This window comes from Lycorma delicatula, chromosome 2 (assembly GCF_047948215.1).
Source record: "Lycorma delicatula isolate Av1 chromosome 2, ASM4794821v1, whole genome shotgun sequence".
NCBI lineage: Eukaryota > Metazoa > Arthropoda > Insecta > Hemiptera > Fulgoridae > Lycorma > Lycorma delicatula.
In genome coordinates this window covers 39153586-39174444 of record NC_134456.1, presented here as the reverse complement: position 1 = coordinate 39174444, position 20859 = coordinate 39153586, and the positions used below count along the sequence as shown (strand labels likewise).

The 20859-nt window shown below is 30.7% G+C and overlaps 2 protein-coding genes across 2 annotated transcripts in view; one reads left to right on the top strand and one right to left on the bottom strand.

Annotated features, from left to right (window-relative positions):
* The window catches only part of LOC142319869 (uncharacterized), a 535079-nt gene that overhangs the window by 190863 nt on the left and 323357 nt on the right, over positions 1-20859 (top strand). The window lies entirely within an intron of this gene.
* The window catches only part of LOC142319795 (uncharacterized), a 47904-nt gene continuing 39298 nt past the window's right edge, over positions 12254-20859 (bottom strand). The window contains exons 3-6 of the mRNA XM_075357480.1: positions 14040-14339; positions 13051-13213; positions 12530-12858; positions 12254-12259 (exon numbers count right to left, since the gene is read on the bottom strand). Of these exons, the coding sequence (XP_075213595.1) occupies positions 12254-12259; positions 12530-12858; positions 13051-13213; positions 14040-14339 (798 nt within the window). The remainder of the gene's footprint in view (positions 12260-12529; positions 12859-13050; positions 13214-14039; positions 14340-20859) is intronic.

Sequence of the window (20859 nt, the reverse complement as noted above, 5' to 3'; positions counted from 1 at the left end):
GTGATAAATTATTAGTTCGCTGGTTGGGATTTGATAAGAAGGAGGACTCGTGGATAGATAAAAAGGATTTAATAAAATAAATTACACTTATGTAATTTATTCAGTAGCAGAGATGGATGCTGAAGAACAAGATCGGAAGCTAACAGTAATTAATTTTGACCGTTTAATAGGTGAGGTATCCGATTTAAATTCTATAAAAAGACATAGTCCTCTTCTTCCAGATAATATCAGATGCTTGGTTGTAGGTCCTTCAAATTCTGGTAAGACGAATGCAGTTTTCAATCTTTTATTTGACCCTAGCGGGTTAAGGTTCAGTAACATATATGTTTTTTCTAAATCATTGTACCAGCCTAAATACTTATTTTTAAAAAGTTTGTTGACTGATGTTGAAGGGATAGGTTACTATCCTTATAGTGATAACGATGTTATTGTGGCACCGGAAGAAACGGAACCGAATTCTATAATGATATTCGATGATGTAATATGCGAAAAACAAAATAACATAACAAAATATTTTACTATGGGACGGCATAATAACATTGATGTGTTTTATATGAGTCAAACATATAGTAAAATTCCTAAACAATTGGTCCGAGACAATGCGAATTTTCTCATGGTGTTTCGACAGGATGAAAGAAACCTGAGACATATATATCATGATCATGTTACACCGGATATATCATTTGAAAAGTTTAAAGAAATATGTAATGAGGCTTGGAACCGGATAAAAAATGGATTTTTAGTAATTGATAAGGAGAGAGATTTTGATAAAGGACGGTACAGATTTAATTTTGACATCTTTATCGGAAAGCCTGAAAAAAGCATACAAAAACGCGAAAGAGAGCTTGAAAAGAGCCTGAAAAAGCCTAAAAAAGCCTAAAAAAGCCTACAGGCTAACGTGCGCGCTTATGAAAAAGCCTAAAAAAGCCTACAGGCTAACGTGCGCGCTTATGAAAAAGCCTAAAAAAGCCTACAGGCTAACGTGCGCGCTTATGAAAAAGCCTAAAAAAGCCTACAGGCTAACGTGCGCGCTTATGAAAAAGCCTAAAAAAGCCTACAGGCTAACGTGCGCGCTTATGAAAAAGCCTAAAAAGCCTACAGGCTAACGTGCGCGCTTATGAAAAAGCCTAAAAAAGCCTACAGGCTAACGTGCGCGCTTATGAAAAAGCCTAAAAAGCCTACAGGCTAACGTGCGCGCTTATGAATCAACTTTAAATACTTCAACATACTTAAAGAAAGATAGTGAGTGCATGCAGTCAGATTAAACATAAATGTCTACTATGGAGGATCGTGAGCGTGTCACCGCGGAGATCGCGGAGATCCGCAGGAGTATTAAAAGAAAACATGGCGAATTGGTAAGAGGAAGATTCGAGTCCGATTTAAGACTTCAACAAGATTTCAAACCGCTTACTGAACCTCTGATTAAAATAGCAGAACAGTTCGGTTCTGAAGAGAGAGAAATGGGAAAACGGATAAAAAAAGAAATAGATTCAAAAGAACGTTCACTACCGAAAATCTCAGCTGAAGAGTTGCGTGAAAAAGAGGAGCGAGATTACCGAGATTTTGAAAAGAGGTTTGATATGGGTTCTATATTCGATCAATTAACTGAAGAAGATAGGATGAAACATAGTAAACGTTCTTTAGCAAATGATGAACCAGAACCTGAAATAAAAAGGTCGACTGCAAAATTACATAATAAGATGGATACTTCTAGTCCATTTCCTTTTCAGCTAGCTCAACCATCTGATAGGGTAGATGATGAAATGACCGGTATGAGACGTCGACAAAAGGCTAAAAGATTTCTTTCTTATTCGGCTCACCATCGAGCTGAAAAAGCCGAAGAAACCGAACAGTCACCTAGGATCGAACAAGAAGAGACTTATGAATCTCAACCCAGCATAGTACAAATGTTGAATACACCCGAAGGGAAAATGCAAATGAGCATGTCTCTCAAGACAAGCATGCGAGAAGGGTTAGCGCAGGAATTTATGCTTGACGCCATCAGAGATGTAGAAAACAACATGGATAACGTTTACGGTGTTCATTTTGAAGGAAACGAACTGAAGATTGGAGATTCATTAATCGATTTCGATAAGGAAAGTAACATCCTGATAAGAGAAGTGAAGTATCCTGCAAGCCGAGGTTTGTTCGAATTACTTTTCTGGAAAAAACCGAAGTTATTCACTGAAGAAGATTTGGAAGAATATAGGAAAATTTTAATCGCAACAAATGCGCACAGAAGAAATAATTCCGCTCTGGAACGGGTAAAGACTAATTCGGGATTTAAGTATGTGGAAGTAATAAGCAAGCTTTTTCCACCGTTCACCTCGAAAAAACGAGGTGAAGGTTTAGTACCATCTGCAATGACTTTGAATGAAAACCATAAAGTCGATTATGTTTATTTTGATGATCCTAACGAAATCTGTGAGAGGCTAAAACTATTGATCGCGTCAAAAAAGGCAGGTAATACCGCACATGATAATGAAATTGTATCGATAGTCGAGGAATTAAAAGAACGAGGACTAATAAAAGGAGAAGGCGCACTGTAAGCAAGTCATTTGAGATCATGCCAGTCAACAGGTTAGGACAGACAGAATTTGGTTCAAGAATCCCGTTTGGGATTACTGAAGAGGGTGATATCGACGCCCGCGAAAAAAAGATTTGCAATCTAGCATCAGCGGAATATTATGATGATGCTGTTAACATGGACGATTGCATATATTTAATCGAGCAATATGCCTCTGATCACGATTTTTTAGCGTGTGAAGAACAAACACATTTTAAAGTGGTAGATTTCAAAGGAGCTCGTGCCAAAAACGCCGCTCATCCAGATGATGAAAACGATTTGGTGACCATGAGATATGTACGGTTCCTTATTCAACAGAAATTCGATGAGATCATCGCTAAAATAGAAAATATGATAGGAAAAGAAATAGAAAATCCTTTAAGAAGTAAAAATACTAATGACCCCATTGTTCGTCAGCGATTAGAGGAAAGTATTTCTCGATTGAAAAGCGAGGTTCAGAAAGATGCGGTAACTCAAACTGAAAAAGAATCTGATTTAAATACGGATGCATTGACCGAAGACTTTTAGTTGGGGATAAAATGAAGAGCACGAACAAGTGTAACGTTAGTTGTAAAACAGGAAACGGATTGATAAGTTCGATCGAAAGTCTTCCGGGTAAAACTTTCGGTATTGCACGTAACGTAGTAGGAACAGTTCTCAATCGGGCTGTAGATCTTCTTCCTTTCGAGGCTCACATACCCGGTTACCAATATTGCGGACCCGGAACAAAACTAAAACAAAGATTGGAAAGAGGCGATCTTGGTATAAATCCACTCGATAAAGCTTGTAAGGCGCATGATATAGCGTATAGTATCTACAACGATTCTCGGCGAAGAGCACAAGCTGATAAAGAGTTAGCGGAAAGAGCTTGGCAAAGGGTATCCGCGCCCGATTCCAGCATTGCAGAGAAGGCTGCTGCGTGGGCTGTAACAAACGCTATGAAAATAAAGAGTAAATTCGGCGGAAGATTGAAGAAAGCTTCAGTCAGAGGTGTGCGAAAAAAAACTATAAGAAAAAAGGGGAAAGGTGCTTATCTTGAACCGTACCGATCTAAAACCGGATGCGGCGTAAAAAAACGCCGGTCTGCAGGTCGCAGTCGTCGTCGTCGTCGTCGTCGTCAAGGCAGAAAAAAGCATTAAATTTACTACGCAAACTCCCCATTCATCCTTTATCAGATGTGGAGTTAATACGGTTTGCGCGAAAAATTAATTTACCCCACTTCAGAGGTGTTTTCATGCGCGATACTTTACCAGCTAGAATAAATAAATTCGAATCGGGAATAGTGAACTTGGACAGTGTCCTCAATCCGGGTACGCATTGGGTTTGTTATAAAAAACGTAACGCGAACGTGTTTTATTTTGACAGTTACGGTAATTTACAGCCACCTAAAGAGCTAGTCCAATATCTTAAATCCAACAAAGAGAAAGTCAACATCCAGTATAATTTAGACCGCAGACAGGATTTTAATTCAGTTGTTTGCGGGCATCTATGTTTAAAGTTTCTGATATGTTCTGCCTAAACGGAAAATCTTCTATACTGTCTGCAGATTTTTTCCCTCCGATAGAACTCGGCGATGCCGCGTGGGAAATCGGCCTGATTGATTTTATGTCATATAATAACATTCAAAATGTAGAAAAAGAAAAAAATAATATGTTTTATTACGGTTACCATGGCAGTAAATCGATAGAGCTTCCGCCGGGGATGTATGAGATTGATGATTTGAAAATTAAATTGAAACATGGGATGGGCAACTGCGATGAATCGAACGCGACTGACAATGATAAAGGTAAACAACGAAATCGCAATAAAAATGATGCAAAATGTTTGATTAAAATCTTAATCGAACCTACGACGATGCACTCGCGTTTATTTTGTACTGAAATAGTAGATTTTACAAAACCACATTCTATCCGTACTCTTTTGGGATTTGATGAAATGGTCCTACCAGCAAACTTCTGGCATACATCTCAGAAACCTGTTAGTATTTCATCTGTAAATGCAATACGTATAAGTTGTAACATCGCCCGCGGTTCATTTGTAGGCGGAGAAGAAGGTCATATCATTCACAAATTCTATCCCAGAGTTGGACGGGGATATAAGATAATTGAAGTACCGCACAGTGTCATTTATCTTCCGGTCAACACCAAGTCTATACGGAATATAACTGTGCAGGTTTATAATCAAAATTCAGAACTGATAAGTTTCGGTGGTGAAGAAGTGACGGTGAGACTGCATTTAAGACGAAGAAACGATGGTGCTGATTTTCGTTGATAAAGCAGAATATAAATTCCCTCCCATAGTCCCGTTAACGACTAGTCAACCTGCGAAGCTTAAACGGCTAACACGAGAAAACGTACGATTTTTGGAATCTTTAGGTTTTAAAGTATTACAACGATGAGCGGACAGATAATAGACGTTGATACTGCGAACGCGGTATTTGATGAAAGCATTACGGGTAAAGAATTTCATACTCACTATCCTTATGCATCAACTACATTTAATAATAGTGATGAAATAAGAATTCCTGTCCAGCAACAGGATGTATACACGCTTCCGTGCGAAAGTTATTTACTCATCAACGGAACGTATAGTGATGCTAATGGAGTTTCAGATTCAACACTAAAACTATGCAACAATTTTGGCGCGTTTCTTTTCGATGAAATTCGTTATGAAATTGCAGGACAGGAGGTGGATAGGGTGAGAAATGTGGGGATAACTTCAACGATGAAAAATGCTCTATCACTGAGAAACTTCGAAAAAGATTCAATTTTTATGCATGGTTGGTCATCGGACGGTGTTGAAGATATCCAACCGGTCAACGGTGTATATATCGATGGTGAATCGGCAAAGTTTAAGGTATTACTTCCGCTGAAGATGCTCTTGGGCTTTTTTGAAGATTATAATAAGATACTGCTAAACGTTAAACAGGAACTCATTCTGCTTCGGGCTTCCACTAATAATAATGCTGTTGTCGTTCCAGCTGGAAAAACATTTACCTTCACAATAACGAAAATTAGTTGGAAAATACCATATGTTAACGTATCGGATGAAAAACGGTTATCACTTCTTAGACTGGTAGATAAGGATGAACCGATTTTGATGATGTTCCGAAAGTGGAACTTGTACGAATACCCAACTCTACCTATCAGTAAAGATGTAATTTGGACAGTTAAAACAACAACGCAGGTGGAAAAACCTCATTATGTTATCATTGGATTTCAAACATCGAGAAAAGGAGACGCAACAAAAAGAGCTTCGAATTTTGATACCATTTCACTTAATAACATACGCTTGTATCTGAATTCAGTATATTATCCTTATGAACACATTCAAGGAGATAGCATTATATTATACGAAATGTTTAAGAGTTTCTATAGATCTTATTATAACAGGAATTCAGCGGCCGCGTTAATTACCCCATCCAAGTACTATGCTATGCCATTAATCTTTATAGATTGTTCAAAACAAAACGATACTTTGAAAACTGGCGCGGTCGATATTAAAATCGAGATACAAACTTCTACCAACATTCCCGACAACACAACAGCCTATTGTTTGATGATAAGTGATTGCATAATGCAATATTCTCCTTTAACTGGCACAGTCAAAAACGTTTCCTAACCAGTTTAGTCTGTTAGTCGGTAAAGTCAACATGTCTGTCTTTATATCAGACTTTACTTTTTTTCGTTTACCCAACGCTGATGTCTACATTAAAGAATTAGTTTTAATTTCTTTGGATGGGCTCCGATTCGAGCAATATCTATTCAAGCCACCTTTTGACTACTATGATATTTCATCTCAAACTACAAGAGTTGCAATACAAAACTTTCAGAAACAAATCGGATTCAATTGGAATTCGGGTTTTATTGAACACTTGAGGTTATCAACCATTTTTGAAAATTTAGCACCAATGTGTACTATATATGTAAAGTGTAAAGAAAAGAAAAAAGTGTTAGAACAAATACTAAACAATAAACGGAATATAATAAAAGACCTTGACGGTTACGATTGTCCTCCGATCGATTTATTCGGTTCTTCAATAAATAAAGTATGCCCTTTTGGTGAAAAACATAATTGCGCTATGAAAAAGGCTATATGGTTACACATGTGGTGGAGTGAACAAAGTAAATTTTATTATATGTTGGAAACGGTGGGAAATGCTATAGAAAAAGCAAAAGAGTGTTATTTAAACAGTCCCGGACGTAACGTTCTACGTCACCTTCCTAAGCAGGTTATTATCGACCTTTACGGAAGGTATGTTCCGCCTAAAATTTATGAGGATCTACCCAACTACATGCAACAAGATCCAGACATCAAGATTCATCAACTGTTTCCTGAAGATGAAAAAGACTGGAGTGAAGAATAATAAATTTTAATTTGAAATAAAAATGTATTTAAAATTTAACATCAAATAAAATATGTATTTGTATTTTGATTATTAAAGAACAATAAATAACTTAAAAAAGAAATAGTTGTTTTTATTTTAGGTTTAATTATCCCTTCTCCTCTAAACAATAAGATTTTGGATTTAGATACATTCAAAGGAATAGATGCGATGTACCAGAGACCGAACGGAGAAATAGTATTAATTGAAAATCATAAATTGTTTATGTTCAATCTTAATACTCAACAGTTGGTCATAGGCTATCCTAGGAATGTATGTTCACACTTTAACATCGGTCATCCTTGTACGATTAATGGTATCGTAAATACATATACTGGAAAAACTTATGTGATTTATAATGAAGATTTTGTGGGGGAGATAAATGAATGTTCATTCACTGTTGCTCGAACAGATCTTGTATCCAATCTGTTTCCTGGAATACCGGCAGATATAGATGGGGTTACTCGTTTTAACAACGGACTACTTTATTTTTTTAAGAATGGAAATTATTATGAGTATAATGAATTCTTCCAAAAAGTAATCAGATTTGGAACTAAAGATCATGAGCTTTTTGGTTTGCTATGTTACAGTAACAATATCTTAAAACAGTTCACTGAATTTATCAGTAAATTTCATGTTTATCCTAAAAAAGAAGTTTAAAAGGAATTGTGTGAATTTAGGATAAAGAAAGAATTATGGATAAGTTCATGTAAAAATTATATTTTTGATTGAAATTTGTAATCAAATTTTATTTAATAAATTAATTCAGAAAAATGTATTGTAACTTATTTTAATAAAAATAACTACCTTTTATCCTTTTTATAATTAGTTTTTAATGATAAAAAAGGTTGAAATAAAATAAAAACTGAAATAAACTTTGAAAAATTATTTATTTTTACAAAACATTTACTTTTGACTATAAAAAAAATGCTGGATACATTTTATTAAATATAATAAAATACTAAATACATCTTTATTTAATATAATAAAATAATACATACATTAATTTAATTGAAACAATAAATATCTATTTAAAATATTAAATACATTTTAATTGATTATAATAAAATAAAACATACATTAATTTAATTGAATATAATAAAATAATAAATATATTTTAATTGAATATATTAAAATACTAAATACATTTTATATTGATTATAATAAAATAAAACATACATTAATTTAATTAAAACAATAAATATTTATTTAAAATATTATTGATAAAATTACCAATTTTTACTATATAATATAGAATTATATTGTTTACTAAATAAATAACTAAACCATTTATTCGATCTTTCTGTAAGAAAGTGAATCTTTACGGAATTATTATGTTTTTTATTAATTAAAATTGATACAATGTTATTGAGAGTTTCTGTTGTTAAAACAGAAAATATATAATTTTCTTCTTCATCATCAATATTTAAATTTTTAGTCAAATGAACACAAAGATAGTTATCAACCATTTCTTTAACTGAAAGATATGTAAGTGAGAAAAAATTATTTAGTAAACAATAATAACATATATTCGGATCGATTACATTCTTATAATTAAACCTGCTGTATACATTAACTTTAAAATCTAATTCATTTTCGTCTAGTATTAAAAATAAATGCCTTAATTCATCTGTAACCTCTATTAAGCCACTAGTTATTGCTTGAACCACACTTAATGTTGAACATGCTACTAATGAAAGCGGTTTGGTTACTCTAATGCTATAATAACAAGATTTTTTGTACATTTTTAACTGAAAAGAAAAAACAAAATTGAAAATAATTTAATGATTAAATAAACGTTTAAGTTCTAAAGGAATATCAACATGCCCCCAAGGTAAAGTTAATATGTTATTAACTGCAACACGTTTATCATCATAACTGCTTAATGCTAATTTGTTTACTGTCACAGTTTCAACTAAGTGTTTTTTTGATCGAATCAGTTTCATTTGAACATAAAGGTCTTTGCTATCGTCACTTGCTTTCAATAAACAGTTTCTGTAATGGTTGATATTTAATTTGTTTTTTACTACATTCTTTTTTATTCCTTTAGCTTTTTTCGTAATCCCCTTTGTAGTTGTAAAAGTATATAATTTTGCTCTTAATCCGATAAATTCTTTTATAGGAATGCCGTTACATTCATCCTTAAATTTACCTAAAACTTTTTTATTTTTAATTGAAAAAAGAGGATGTGAAACAGGAAAATCAGACGTATCAAAATACTCAATAAAACTTTCATCTTGTAAATCTTGGTAAAAATCATGAGTCTCTATTTCATAAAAAAAGCTATCGGTATCCATATAAAGAAGATTAATCTTAGATCTATATTTTTTCTTCATTATATTATAATGAAAATTATACATTAGTGTCTTACTAAGTTCTAACACTGATAGACCCACATACAGAGGTTTATCTAATTTTATTTTTTCTTTAGTACACTGAACTGCACAAAGATTTTCATTATATATTATTCTATCTTTAAATGTTGGTTTCGCAATAAGTTTCATCAACCTTTTTTCTGATGAAACCAATTCTAAATTAATACGTTTCCTAACGTTTTCCATACACTTCCCAAATACCGCATTATTCATTAATTTAAATAAGTCTTTTTCAAAATCATTTGTTGCCGATTGTCGATTTATAGTATTTAAATTTATATAGCTTTTTAACCAAGGAGATTGAATAAATTGCAGTATTTTATGTACTTTAGTTACTCTAAGTCCGTTACGAATAGCTTGTTTTAAATTAACATAATGACAAATATAATTATTTTTAGTTTTTAATGTTGTTACTAATTTTGTGTGAGATGAAAAAGGGGGAACTTCATTTATCGGAAGAAATGGAAGATCACTGTGTGTATTATGAAGAAATTCAGGATACTCTACGTCAACTTCAAAAATAAAACCAATTATACCATCATCTTTAAACGATAATATACTATCTGCTATTGATTGTTGAATTTCTTTTTCAACCCATCGAAAACTTTGTTTTGGTAGATGTTGGCTCATTGCCCAACCGTATAAGTTATTGGCATCTAGATATGCTAAATATGTGTGTGGTAATTTATTATCATATTCTTCAGGTATGTAAGGATTGTTTGCCTTCGCATACTTTTTAACACAAACCGATATTCCCCCTCTAATACCCCTTTCTAAAAACAAATAAATATCATAATCTGTGATTAATTCAAGTGAAACTCGCGTTTTATAAAGCATAGCATCAAATGAAAAACCAGGAAGTGTAAAGTAATATGCGCAATCTAAGCCATATTCTCTTAAACAAAGTAAACGAAAATTTTCAAATACATCAGCTAAAAGAAGAACATCACATTTTAAATAAAGATCACTATATTCACCTAAATTTTTTATATTGAAATGACTCCAAACAGTTTTAGCATGAATATAATCATTTTCATCAATATTTTCTCCTGTAAGCGAACTATAAAATTTCTCTTTAGGTGGTAATTGAGTATCTTCTAAAACTTCCCAGGAGCTAGTATACTCATAAGGATAAACTCCTTTTCGAGTTACAAGATGAAGTTCATCTTGTTTAAATGATTTTTTTAAATGAAAAAACTTTTCAGTGGGTAATGTTTTAACTAAATAATCTAAACTAAATGACATAAACCGGATTGAATCAACGAAACGAATAGACATTTGGTTACCGATAGTTTTTGTAAATGAAATATACTTCTCAGTAGTATTCGGAATTAAATTTATTCTTTTTTCATCATATCCTAATTCTTTAACAATGAAATGCGAATCATAATTTGAGCTGTTATGAAGAAAAACAGGAAGAAATGTTTGATTACGTCTTTGCAAATTACATTTATTACAAAGAGCAGCTCTATATTTACCTGTTAAATGGCAATGATCACGAACTGGAATTACCTGCGAACTGAATTTAATTTCACACATCTGACAAGAAAGTGCGGAATCGAATGCGATTTTATCTTCATCAGTAAATATAATTTTTTTATTAATTTTTAAATAATTATCAATTCTTGAACAAATATCTTTAAGCACTATCATAAATTTTTTAGTTGCATCTTTTCCTCTATATAAGAAAGGAGTCGAAGGTAGAACATTTTGTATAAAATCTGGAACTGATGGACTTGAAACAAAATACAAACAGAAACTCATTGGAATATGGTGTTCCGTAGATACAGTAAAAGATTTTTCATTGTTGGGATAGCATGTTGAAACAGGTTTTAATATGCATTCAAAATCTGCATAACAAACAATTGGTACTGCAAACATATGATGAAAATTTTTAAATTTTAACATAGGAGGAAGACCGTTACAATCAACCTCAGGAAGAATAATTTTTGCTGGCGCATTTACTTTACATTTTTCTATATGTTCATTCATTTTTATAGTTGAATATTTATCGGTTTTATAAAATGTAAAACATCTTTTGCAAATAGTAATCCTATGGTTATTCTTGGTTAATTGGGAGCCAATCAATCTTTCAAAATTGGTTATATAACAATAATGAAAAACTTCATTGTTTGTTAAAAGTAGCAAATCAAAATGTTCATTGCGTTCTTGTAAACATACTTTTACTGGAAATATTATTCCTTTCTCATCAAATGAATATACATTTACAGAAACATTATTTTTTTCTTCAAAAATTTTTATCTCGCCTAATGGTGTGGGAAAAGTTATACCGTGAAAATCGAATTTATCTAAAAGAGTCTTATATCGCATATCTACTCTTTCACGATGAGTACCTTTTACAAAACGACAAAGAATAGACCATTTAAAACAAAATTCATCCTCATTCTTAATATTAATAACTGCATGCTTTTGTTGAAATTTACTTGGTAATGGAATATAACATGAACCTCTTAAAGGACGAAATTTATTTACTCTTACTAATATTCCATCTAAAGTAATAAGAGTCCATCCACTCTGTTTTCCTTCAAAACTAGCTTCCTCCTCAAGCAACTGTTCGGTTGCGTTCTGAATAGCATTATCTATATCATTTATACTGTATATGTCAAAATTATTAGTTTTAAATCCTACATCTTTTATATCACCTGTCATTGGCTTTTTATACGTTAATTCTATCAATATATTAAATTTTACAGAACCATAACGAGCTAATGATTCTGTTAATATTAAAACAATATGTTCACTAGCATTCTGCAACGCTAACCATACATCCGAACATACATCATTATCATTTTTATAATAATACGTTAAAAGATTACATGCAAATGCATTTTCAATTAGAGTAAACTCTCCCATACGCTGAACTGCTTCCAACCTAACTCTTTTATATTTATTGTCCATTTTCCTGTTTCAATCCTGCGAAAAAAATTTAAACAAAAAAGTTAATCAAGTAAACATTTAATTTTTTTGCTGTATAGGACTTACCTTTGCAACTGGTCTAACTACTTTTTTATACCCGTTTTCAGTTTTTAAATTATCACATGCTAGCGAAATAATATCATTAATTAATTCGAAGCGTTCATCATTTTCATTAATAACCATCTCCAATTTAGTTTTTACTCTTTTGTATCTATCCTTAAACGATAACCCTTCAATGTCATCTGTCTCAAACAACTCTAGCCTTACCAAATATTTACCTTTTTTTGCTGGTGTCCATGCTAAAAATTGTTTGTCATTTAATTTTATCTCAATTGATTGTGAATAAGTAAATGGTTCACGTTGCGGGATGGCCTCTTCGTTAAAAACGTCTTCAATTGTCCTTTTTCTATTACAAACCTTCATGTAATTCCAGATTTCATCTACATCAGATTTTAAAAATTGTGGCTTATCTGAATCACTCAATCCTTTCGCCCCTACAAGAATCTCACTACAGGGTAATGTTTTATGTAACACATCTAAAATACCCATTTGGTTATCATCATATGCGTGAGGTAACATTACCCTAGTTCTGAGTCCTTGTATATAAATTTTTAAAATCTGAAATATAGATTTTATTTTTATTGATGGATGCGCCATAACTTTCTCTTCAGCCCTACGTAATGCTTCTTGCCAGAGGGTGATAGAAATCAAACCATACGAATAAAATAGAATAATAATATCAATTAATGTTATTGAAAGTTCATCCGGTTCCATATTAATCAACCCACCAGCTGAAGAATGTTGTAAACCGGATGGACCCGGTCTAGCTTCATTTTCTGCAGGTTCGACAGCCTCCATACCTCGTAAGATGTTTGAAATTTCACCGTTGTTAACTAATTGTACTTCTTCTTCTTCCTCATCAGATATAATAATTCTTCTTGCTCGACTCATCTGTTTAAAAATGAATTCATTATTTAACGTTTTTAAAATAAAATTTCTTATATTTTTCGAATTTATAATTTGTTCAACCTCATCAATAAGTAACTTAAAAATATTTTTCGAAGAAATACAAAAACTAAGAGAAATGCAAACAGATACTGCAGCAAGTTCGCTAGGTAAAATATTATCAAAATCAACGCATATCAATTCATTTATAATAGCATGTGATAAATACATAATATTTCTTATACTGTACTGATTTATGATCTTACTCCTAATCACAATTTGAAGTATAAAACTATGTGGAGTAACAATTGCAATTTTCCATTGTAAACATTTCAAAATTTTTATCTCATAATTAAAAATATCATTTTTATTATATAATCCAGAAGTTAAACTAATTAAATCACTTACTAAAAAATAATTATACGCTTCAATATATTTTGAACTAATAAATAAACACACACAAGCTATTAACTTTAGTTCCGCACTTTCAATTTTTTCTTTTGATAAAAACTCATTTAAATAAATAATAGCATTTGTAGCTACACTAAAATATGAATCGTTTTCTAAACAAAGATCTCTTATCCAATTTTTAATATTAATTATACTTTCTATGTTTAAATTCTGATTAATGTTCAAATTAATTTTTGTAGTAAATGGTGATTGCTTTTTAATTAAACTTAAAAATACTCTATCCGATGTTAAATTTTCATCACACAATGCTATTACTTCATCTTGGAATGATTCTAAACAAAATAACATTTCTGAAAACATAAATTTATATTAAATGAATTAATTATTGAATTACTAAATTAGAATTTTTTTAAAAATATACAATCCCATCCCAACCCTCACCATGTAGTGGATGATATATTGCTGTAAATGGTATCGGGTTTTCTGTTATTATTACTACTGCAGTAGGAACTTCTATTCCCTCTTCATCATCAGAATCTATTGTCTCACCTACTACATCTACAAAATAGTCGGGAAACAATTGCTGGCAAACATCAAATAAGTCTCCTACTGCTAAAGATTCAAATGGAACTATACACCATTTAGTTTTACATTCATGTCCAATATTTTCACAATCACTACATACGTCGCTTTCATCAACCTCTTCTTCACTTTCATCAATCTCTTCATCAATGTCAAACATATTTTTAACAAAAAATTCATTTTTTTGTAAACACATTTTTAAAAACTATTTTATATTTATCTCTTTAAATGAAGATAACAAAGTAATTTTATTTAATCTGTAAAAAAAACAGTTGCATTACTATTTATTTTAATTTTGTGAACTAGATGTACAAGAATTGATTTTAATTTAAGCGAATAATTTTACATTTAAATATTATTTCACTTACCTCTTTAAATAAAGATGATAAAGATGATAATATAATAGTAGCAGCAAAACGTAACAGTAACAAGAGTATTAATTTTATTTAATCTGCAAAGAAAACAGTTGCATTACTATTTATTTTAATTTTATGAACTAGATGTACAAGAATTGATTTTAAATACATAAACTGGAACAGAATTATTTTACATTTAAATATTGGCTGGAAAAATAATTATTAAATAAATATGAAATAGAATTATATTTAAGCGAATAATTTTACATTTAAATATTATTTCACTTACCTCTTTAAATAAAGATGATAAAGATGATAATATAATAGTAGCAGCAAAACGTAACAGTAACAAGAGTATTAATTTTATTTAATCTGCAAAGAAAACAGTTGCATTACTATTTATTTTAATTTTATGAACTAGATGTACAAGAATTGATTTTAAATACATAAACTGGAACAGAATTATTTTACATTTAAATATTGGCTGGAAAAATAATTATTAAATAAATATGAAATAGAATTATATTTAAGCGAATAATTTTACATTTAAATATTATTTCACTTACCTCTTTAAATAAAGATGATAAAGATGATAATATAATAGTAGCAGCAAAACGTAACAGTAACAGCAAAACGTAGTATGAATCCGTTAAATTTTTGGCGGGTATTTATATGTATCGGCTATCATTATCATTGAGATAACTTTGAAAATAACAATGCTATCACCAATTGACGCAAATGCATTATCGGTTGACTTTCAAACTAGTAAACAAGGTTAATGCAAAGTCAGCAAGCACGTGTACATTTTTTTATGCCGAAGTAAGCACATTTTTTTTTTTTTTTTTTTTTTTTTTTTTGAAATTTTTTTTTTTTTTTTTTTTTTTTTTTTCGGGTCAAAGGTCAATTTTTTTTTTTTTTTTTTTTTTTTTTCGGGTCAAAGGTCAATTTTTTTTTTTTTTTTTTTTTTTTTTTTTTTTTTTTTCGGGTCAAAGGTCAATTTTTTTTTTTTTTTTTTTCGGGTCAAAGGTCAATTTTTTTTTTTTTTTTTTTTGATGACGTCAGAGGGGGGGTGATGACGTCATTGATTTTTTTTTGATGACGTCATTGATGACGCTTGTCCCAGAACCGGCATTTTTACACTACTAGAGACAATTCAAAATACATTAAATTTATTGTAAGAAAGAAGCTTACCTTTCTCAAACCTTTTAAAAATATCTTTTTTTTATCTTTAGTGATTTCATTGGTTTGATTCATCTGTTCAAAATTTCCTATCTAGTGCCAGTCATTTCATTTTAATATACTCCCTACATCTAAATTCCTAGCAAAAGTTAGGAATTTATAAATACTTGCAAACGTTTTCCCATCTGCCTGTCCCTCCAATATCAAAACGACTATTGCAGGATGCCTTTAGATGTAGCCTACGAGTCTGTCTCTTCTTTTACTTATATTTTTCCAATTGCTTCTTTTTTCATCAGTTTGCCGCAATATCTCTTCATTTGTCACTTTATCCATACATCTGATTTTTAACATTCTCCTGTAGCACCAAATTGCAAAAGCTTCTAATATTTTCTTCTCAGGTATTCGGATCGTCCAAGTTTCACTTCCATATAAGCTATGCTCCAAATTTTCAAAAATTATTTCCTGATGTTTAAATTAATTTTTGATGTAAGCAAATTATACTTCTGACTGAAAGCTCGTTTTGCCTTTGCTATTCGGCGTTCTATTGCTCCTGCTTCATCCATCTTTAGTAATTCTATTTTCCAAATAACAAAATTCTCTACCTCCATAGTCTTTTCTCGTCCTATTTTTGTTTTCCGTGATCTATTTACTTTATTTCTACTACATCTTCTTACTTTCGTTTTGTTCATATTTTCATGTGGTAGTTCTTGCGTAGGACTTCATCCATGCTATTCATTGTTTCTTCTAAATCTTTTTACTCTCAGCTAGAATTACTATATCAGCAAATCGTAGCATCTTTTATCTTTTCACCTTGCACTGTTACTCCGGATCTAAGTTTTTCTTGACTGTTCTTTAACATCATTATCTCAGTCTGATGATATGAAAAATTTAAGAATCTATTGAAGAAATTAAACTTTCAAGAATGAAATATAAAAATGGTATGGTGGTAATCCATTCCTAAAAAAAACAAACTTTTTTGCACTCACTTTATTTGAAATAGTGAAGATTGTTCATGTGAATTAAGTTTCTGGAAGATTGATTCGGTACATTGCCCAATATCTCATGTATTCTTCATATTTCATTGTTGTTATACATTATTATATTTAATTAATTTATTATTAATCCTTAGGTCTACTAGTTAAGTAGTCGACGCAAATCGATTATTTAACTGCTGATTTTCGAAACCGAAGGCTTTAAGTTTCAAATCCTAGTAAAAGTTGCATTTATATGGATTTGAATTCTAGACTGGGGATACTAGTGTATTAGATGGTTAGAGTTCAATTAACCACACATCTCAGAAATGGTCGCCCTGGGTCTATACAAAACTATATCTCTTTTTTTTTGAGGATTTTGAGGTCACAGTGGACCACTTTAGTCACCTCTGGTTCGTCTTTTCTTTTTCTTTTTTTTTCTTCATTGCTTCTCAATACTTCTTCATGCTGTCAGATCTTGCTTTTCTGAGTTCTTCTGAACAAACCCTTGTTGTTGTTTTCTTTTCTTTAATTTTAAATCTGGAATTTGCTTCTTTTAATATTTTTATATTGTCAGTTTTTTCGTAAATTTTCTATTGTGATTTCTAGTTCTTGCATATCTTGTTTAATTTCGGTTTTCCAGGTTGGTGTTTTGGACATTTTCCAGTATTTCTCGACCAGTTTCGTGACGAGTCTGTTCGGTTCTGTTATTATTATGTGTCCAAAGAAGGAGATTCTTTTCTTTCTAAAGTAGTCTAGAACTGATTCCACGTCTTTTTGTACCTCTTGGTTTGGTATGAGTCTCCATTCTCCCCCATCAGTAAGTCGTCTTTTATTTATACATGTTCTTAGAATTCTTCTTTCTATTCTCTGCTGAGTAGGAAATGCTGGATTTTAGTTTGAAGAGTGTTTTGCTTCCATATGATATTATGGGTTTGATTACAGTTCTGTAGTGTCTGAGTTTGGTATTTATTGAGATGCATCTTTTATTATATATTTTTTTGGTGGTATTTTTTCATTTCTGTCATACCACATTTATGTCATAAATATCATCTTCATCTCAATTAGGGGGCGTGGGGAGGTTGCTTATTGTTCACTAGTTGAACAGATTGTGACGTACACATTAGAAAAAAATAAATTATACAAACATAAATTTATCTTTATTTTTCTAATTTATTATTGTTTATTTTGTTTTTTGTAATTTCATAAATATTTAAAATAATTTTACATGTGAGAAGCAATTTTGCACTTCAACTTTCTTTCATCATATTTCCTTATAGTTTTATACCTAGAAAGCTTTATATAAAATTAGTTGTTAAAAGAATAAATAATAAAAAAAATAAAATTTGTGTTGTAAAATTGAAATGGACTAAATACAATTGTTTTTTAATCGTATACAAAGTTTGCTGTTTTCTATAACCGTTGTATTCATTATTGGGAACCAATAAGTTCAAATATTTACACGCGTAATAATTCATTTAGTAGCCTATGCATATGACACAAACCCATAAATTTTATTGAAAGTTTACATAACTTTCTAGGAACGTAAAGAATAATTTATTATCCACATAAAGTCATAAAATACACTGTAAAACAGCACCATTTTAATTTTATAGTGTAATTAGAGTTTATGAAATTGTAAATTGTTTTCAAACATGGAATTCTATTATTATAACATTAAACGTACAATCGATGATATACCCTAAAATCTTTTAATAAGTTTAACCTAATAATTTGTATTTATTAAAAACAAAATCCGTTAATTTTTTTATAACTAATATGGATTGAAATTTAATTATATTTTGTAACCATTTTGAAATAGTGCACATTCTGATGAAAAATAGTAGAGATTATTTTTAAATTAATAATTGATTATTATGAAAAAGAAACGAGAATATTCCTAACTTTGTCCGAATGACAGAACCGGTTTTTTGCGATATCATAACTGTTTGCGGACTGATAGCTCCATACTTCATGTGTTTACAAAATACGGTAATAATTTTAAAAAATCAGAATGAACACATCACAATTATTATTATATTATATTAATAATTTATACATAATCAAGATAAAAGTTTTGAACTCAGATTGTTTTAAAAAAAAGTACCTTTGTGATAACAACTCATCCATTACTATTATTTTATCAGTAGTTAGTCTATACTATTATTCTATCAGATATCAGGATAAAAAAAAATTGGGGCTTAAAATCATTCTATATGTCTCCAGAGTTTTTTTTTTAATTTTAAAGATTAAAGAATTTGAATAACATTTCTAAAAATCAATAAAAACTGTTACATAAATTATATTTTACCATGAAAAGGTATTAAAATCATTATATGAACTTTTTCATCAACTAATTATTTTATCAGAGATATTTTAAACATGAATTATGATGTATTTTTCTGATTTTAATACAAGTTTTTTAGTTTGAATTGATTTAAACGTATTGAATTATTTCAATATGGAAAGAATAGTAATGAAATATATCAGTAAGCTGGATACAAATAGTCTCGCGACACTCATGAATTAGTGAATGTAGCCGAGTAAATAATAGCACCTGTGGAAGTACGTATCGGCCAAGATCCAAAGCAATTTTTGCATATTTTATGTATGAATAGGATTTAATTTTCGATGAGTAGAGGTGACTGCTCACGCGGGTCTACCTTGATGGCGTTGTAATTCCGCAAATTGTGAGTGTGAGGTACCAGTTTTACACCTCTAACGGCGTCTAACGTGGAAATTTCATGAAAGAGAGAAGAGACGGCAACTTTAGATAAAGTTCAAGAAAATGTTCTGGTTGTTGGTCAGACGTTCTCGTGTGTCCTTGTCTAATAAGCTGATGGTATATTCAGTAACTCTAAAAGTTGTGTGGAATTATGGGATTAAACTATGAGGTACCGCAAGCAGATGCAATATAGACATCTTACTGCGGTTTCAGAATAAGGGAGCGAGGTGTATAACAGAGGCACCCTTGGTTTACAAGTAACAGTGAGATCCAGGAATATTTAGAATTAGGTGCGGTAGACGATACAACGTTTCAATTCAAAGTACGAACAATGGCTTAACTATCATACAAATGACTTGGCAGTAAACCTACTGGACAATGGGGATGATATTAGAAGGTTGAACCGACTTCACGTTCTTGACCTAAGTGTCCCTGTACTGCCTTAATATGTCTACAGTTGACTCGGATGTAAGTGTTGTGCATTATCTATTCAACTTTTAATTTCAAATTGTTACTTGTATTTTTCTTCTTTTTTTCATTGGTTCATCCTTTTTTTACGTCTGTTTATACATATTAAAATGCTTTCTGTTGTCTAGTATTCTAGTGATCTCTGTTTTTATGTTGTGAGAGGGTTGTTTCTTACGGGTTATTTATTGCTAATTGCATGTGCTTGACATATAAGTTTTTATTATGTTAGTATGTAATTTTTGAGAAGTTTCGCTGAGGACTCCTTATCATGTAATTTGGGGAATGATCCAATTTACTAAAGTTTTGTGTAAATGTAATCGATTCAAATAAGCTTTGAAACGATAAGAAAAATAAGTTTTAATGGCATTATTACACATTGAAGTTGGCAAATCTAGAAAGACTTATGATAAAATTATACTATGCTATCAAATAAAATACACATTTACCTTTATTATAAAAACAAATTCATACAGATTTATATTCATTACTAAATTAAAAAAGAATTGTTATTACAGACAAATAAACATAAACTATATAAAAAATATAAGATTGTAAAATAGAATATAATAAAAAAAGTTTAACAAATTAAACAATTAAGGACGGATGCAATTTTAAAAAGTGTAAATTAAGATTAAACATAATTAACTTCGACAAATAACAATATCATAGATAGAATTATTCGTTCAGGAAGTGAGTGCCAGAAACAGCCAGGAAATGGGAAACAGTTTTCATGGTAAAATAATTTCTCTCTAAAGACATTAGAATCGTAAATAAGTGAATTCTAAATTATTTTCATATAATAAATCGTAAAAAATTGGTATTTTAAAAAGCATTGTTACATATACGTAGATCATAATCGTATAGAAAAGTTATAGAAGTCTCAAAAAGAGCAAATTTCTTATTTTTTCGTGTTTAATGAAATTTTTAGAAAAAAGCTAGTTATTGTAATGGGTACCATGA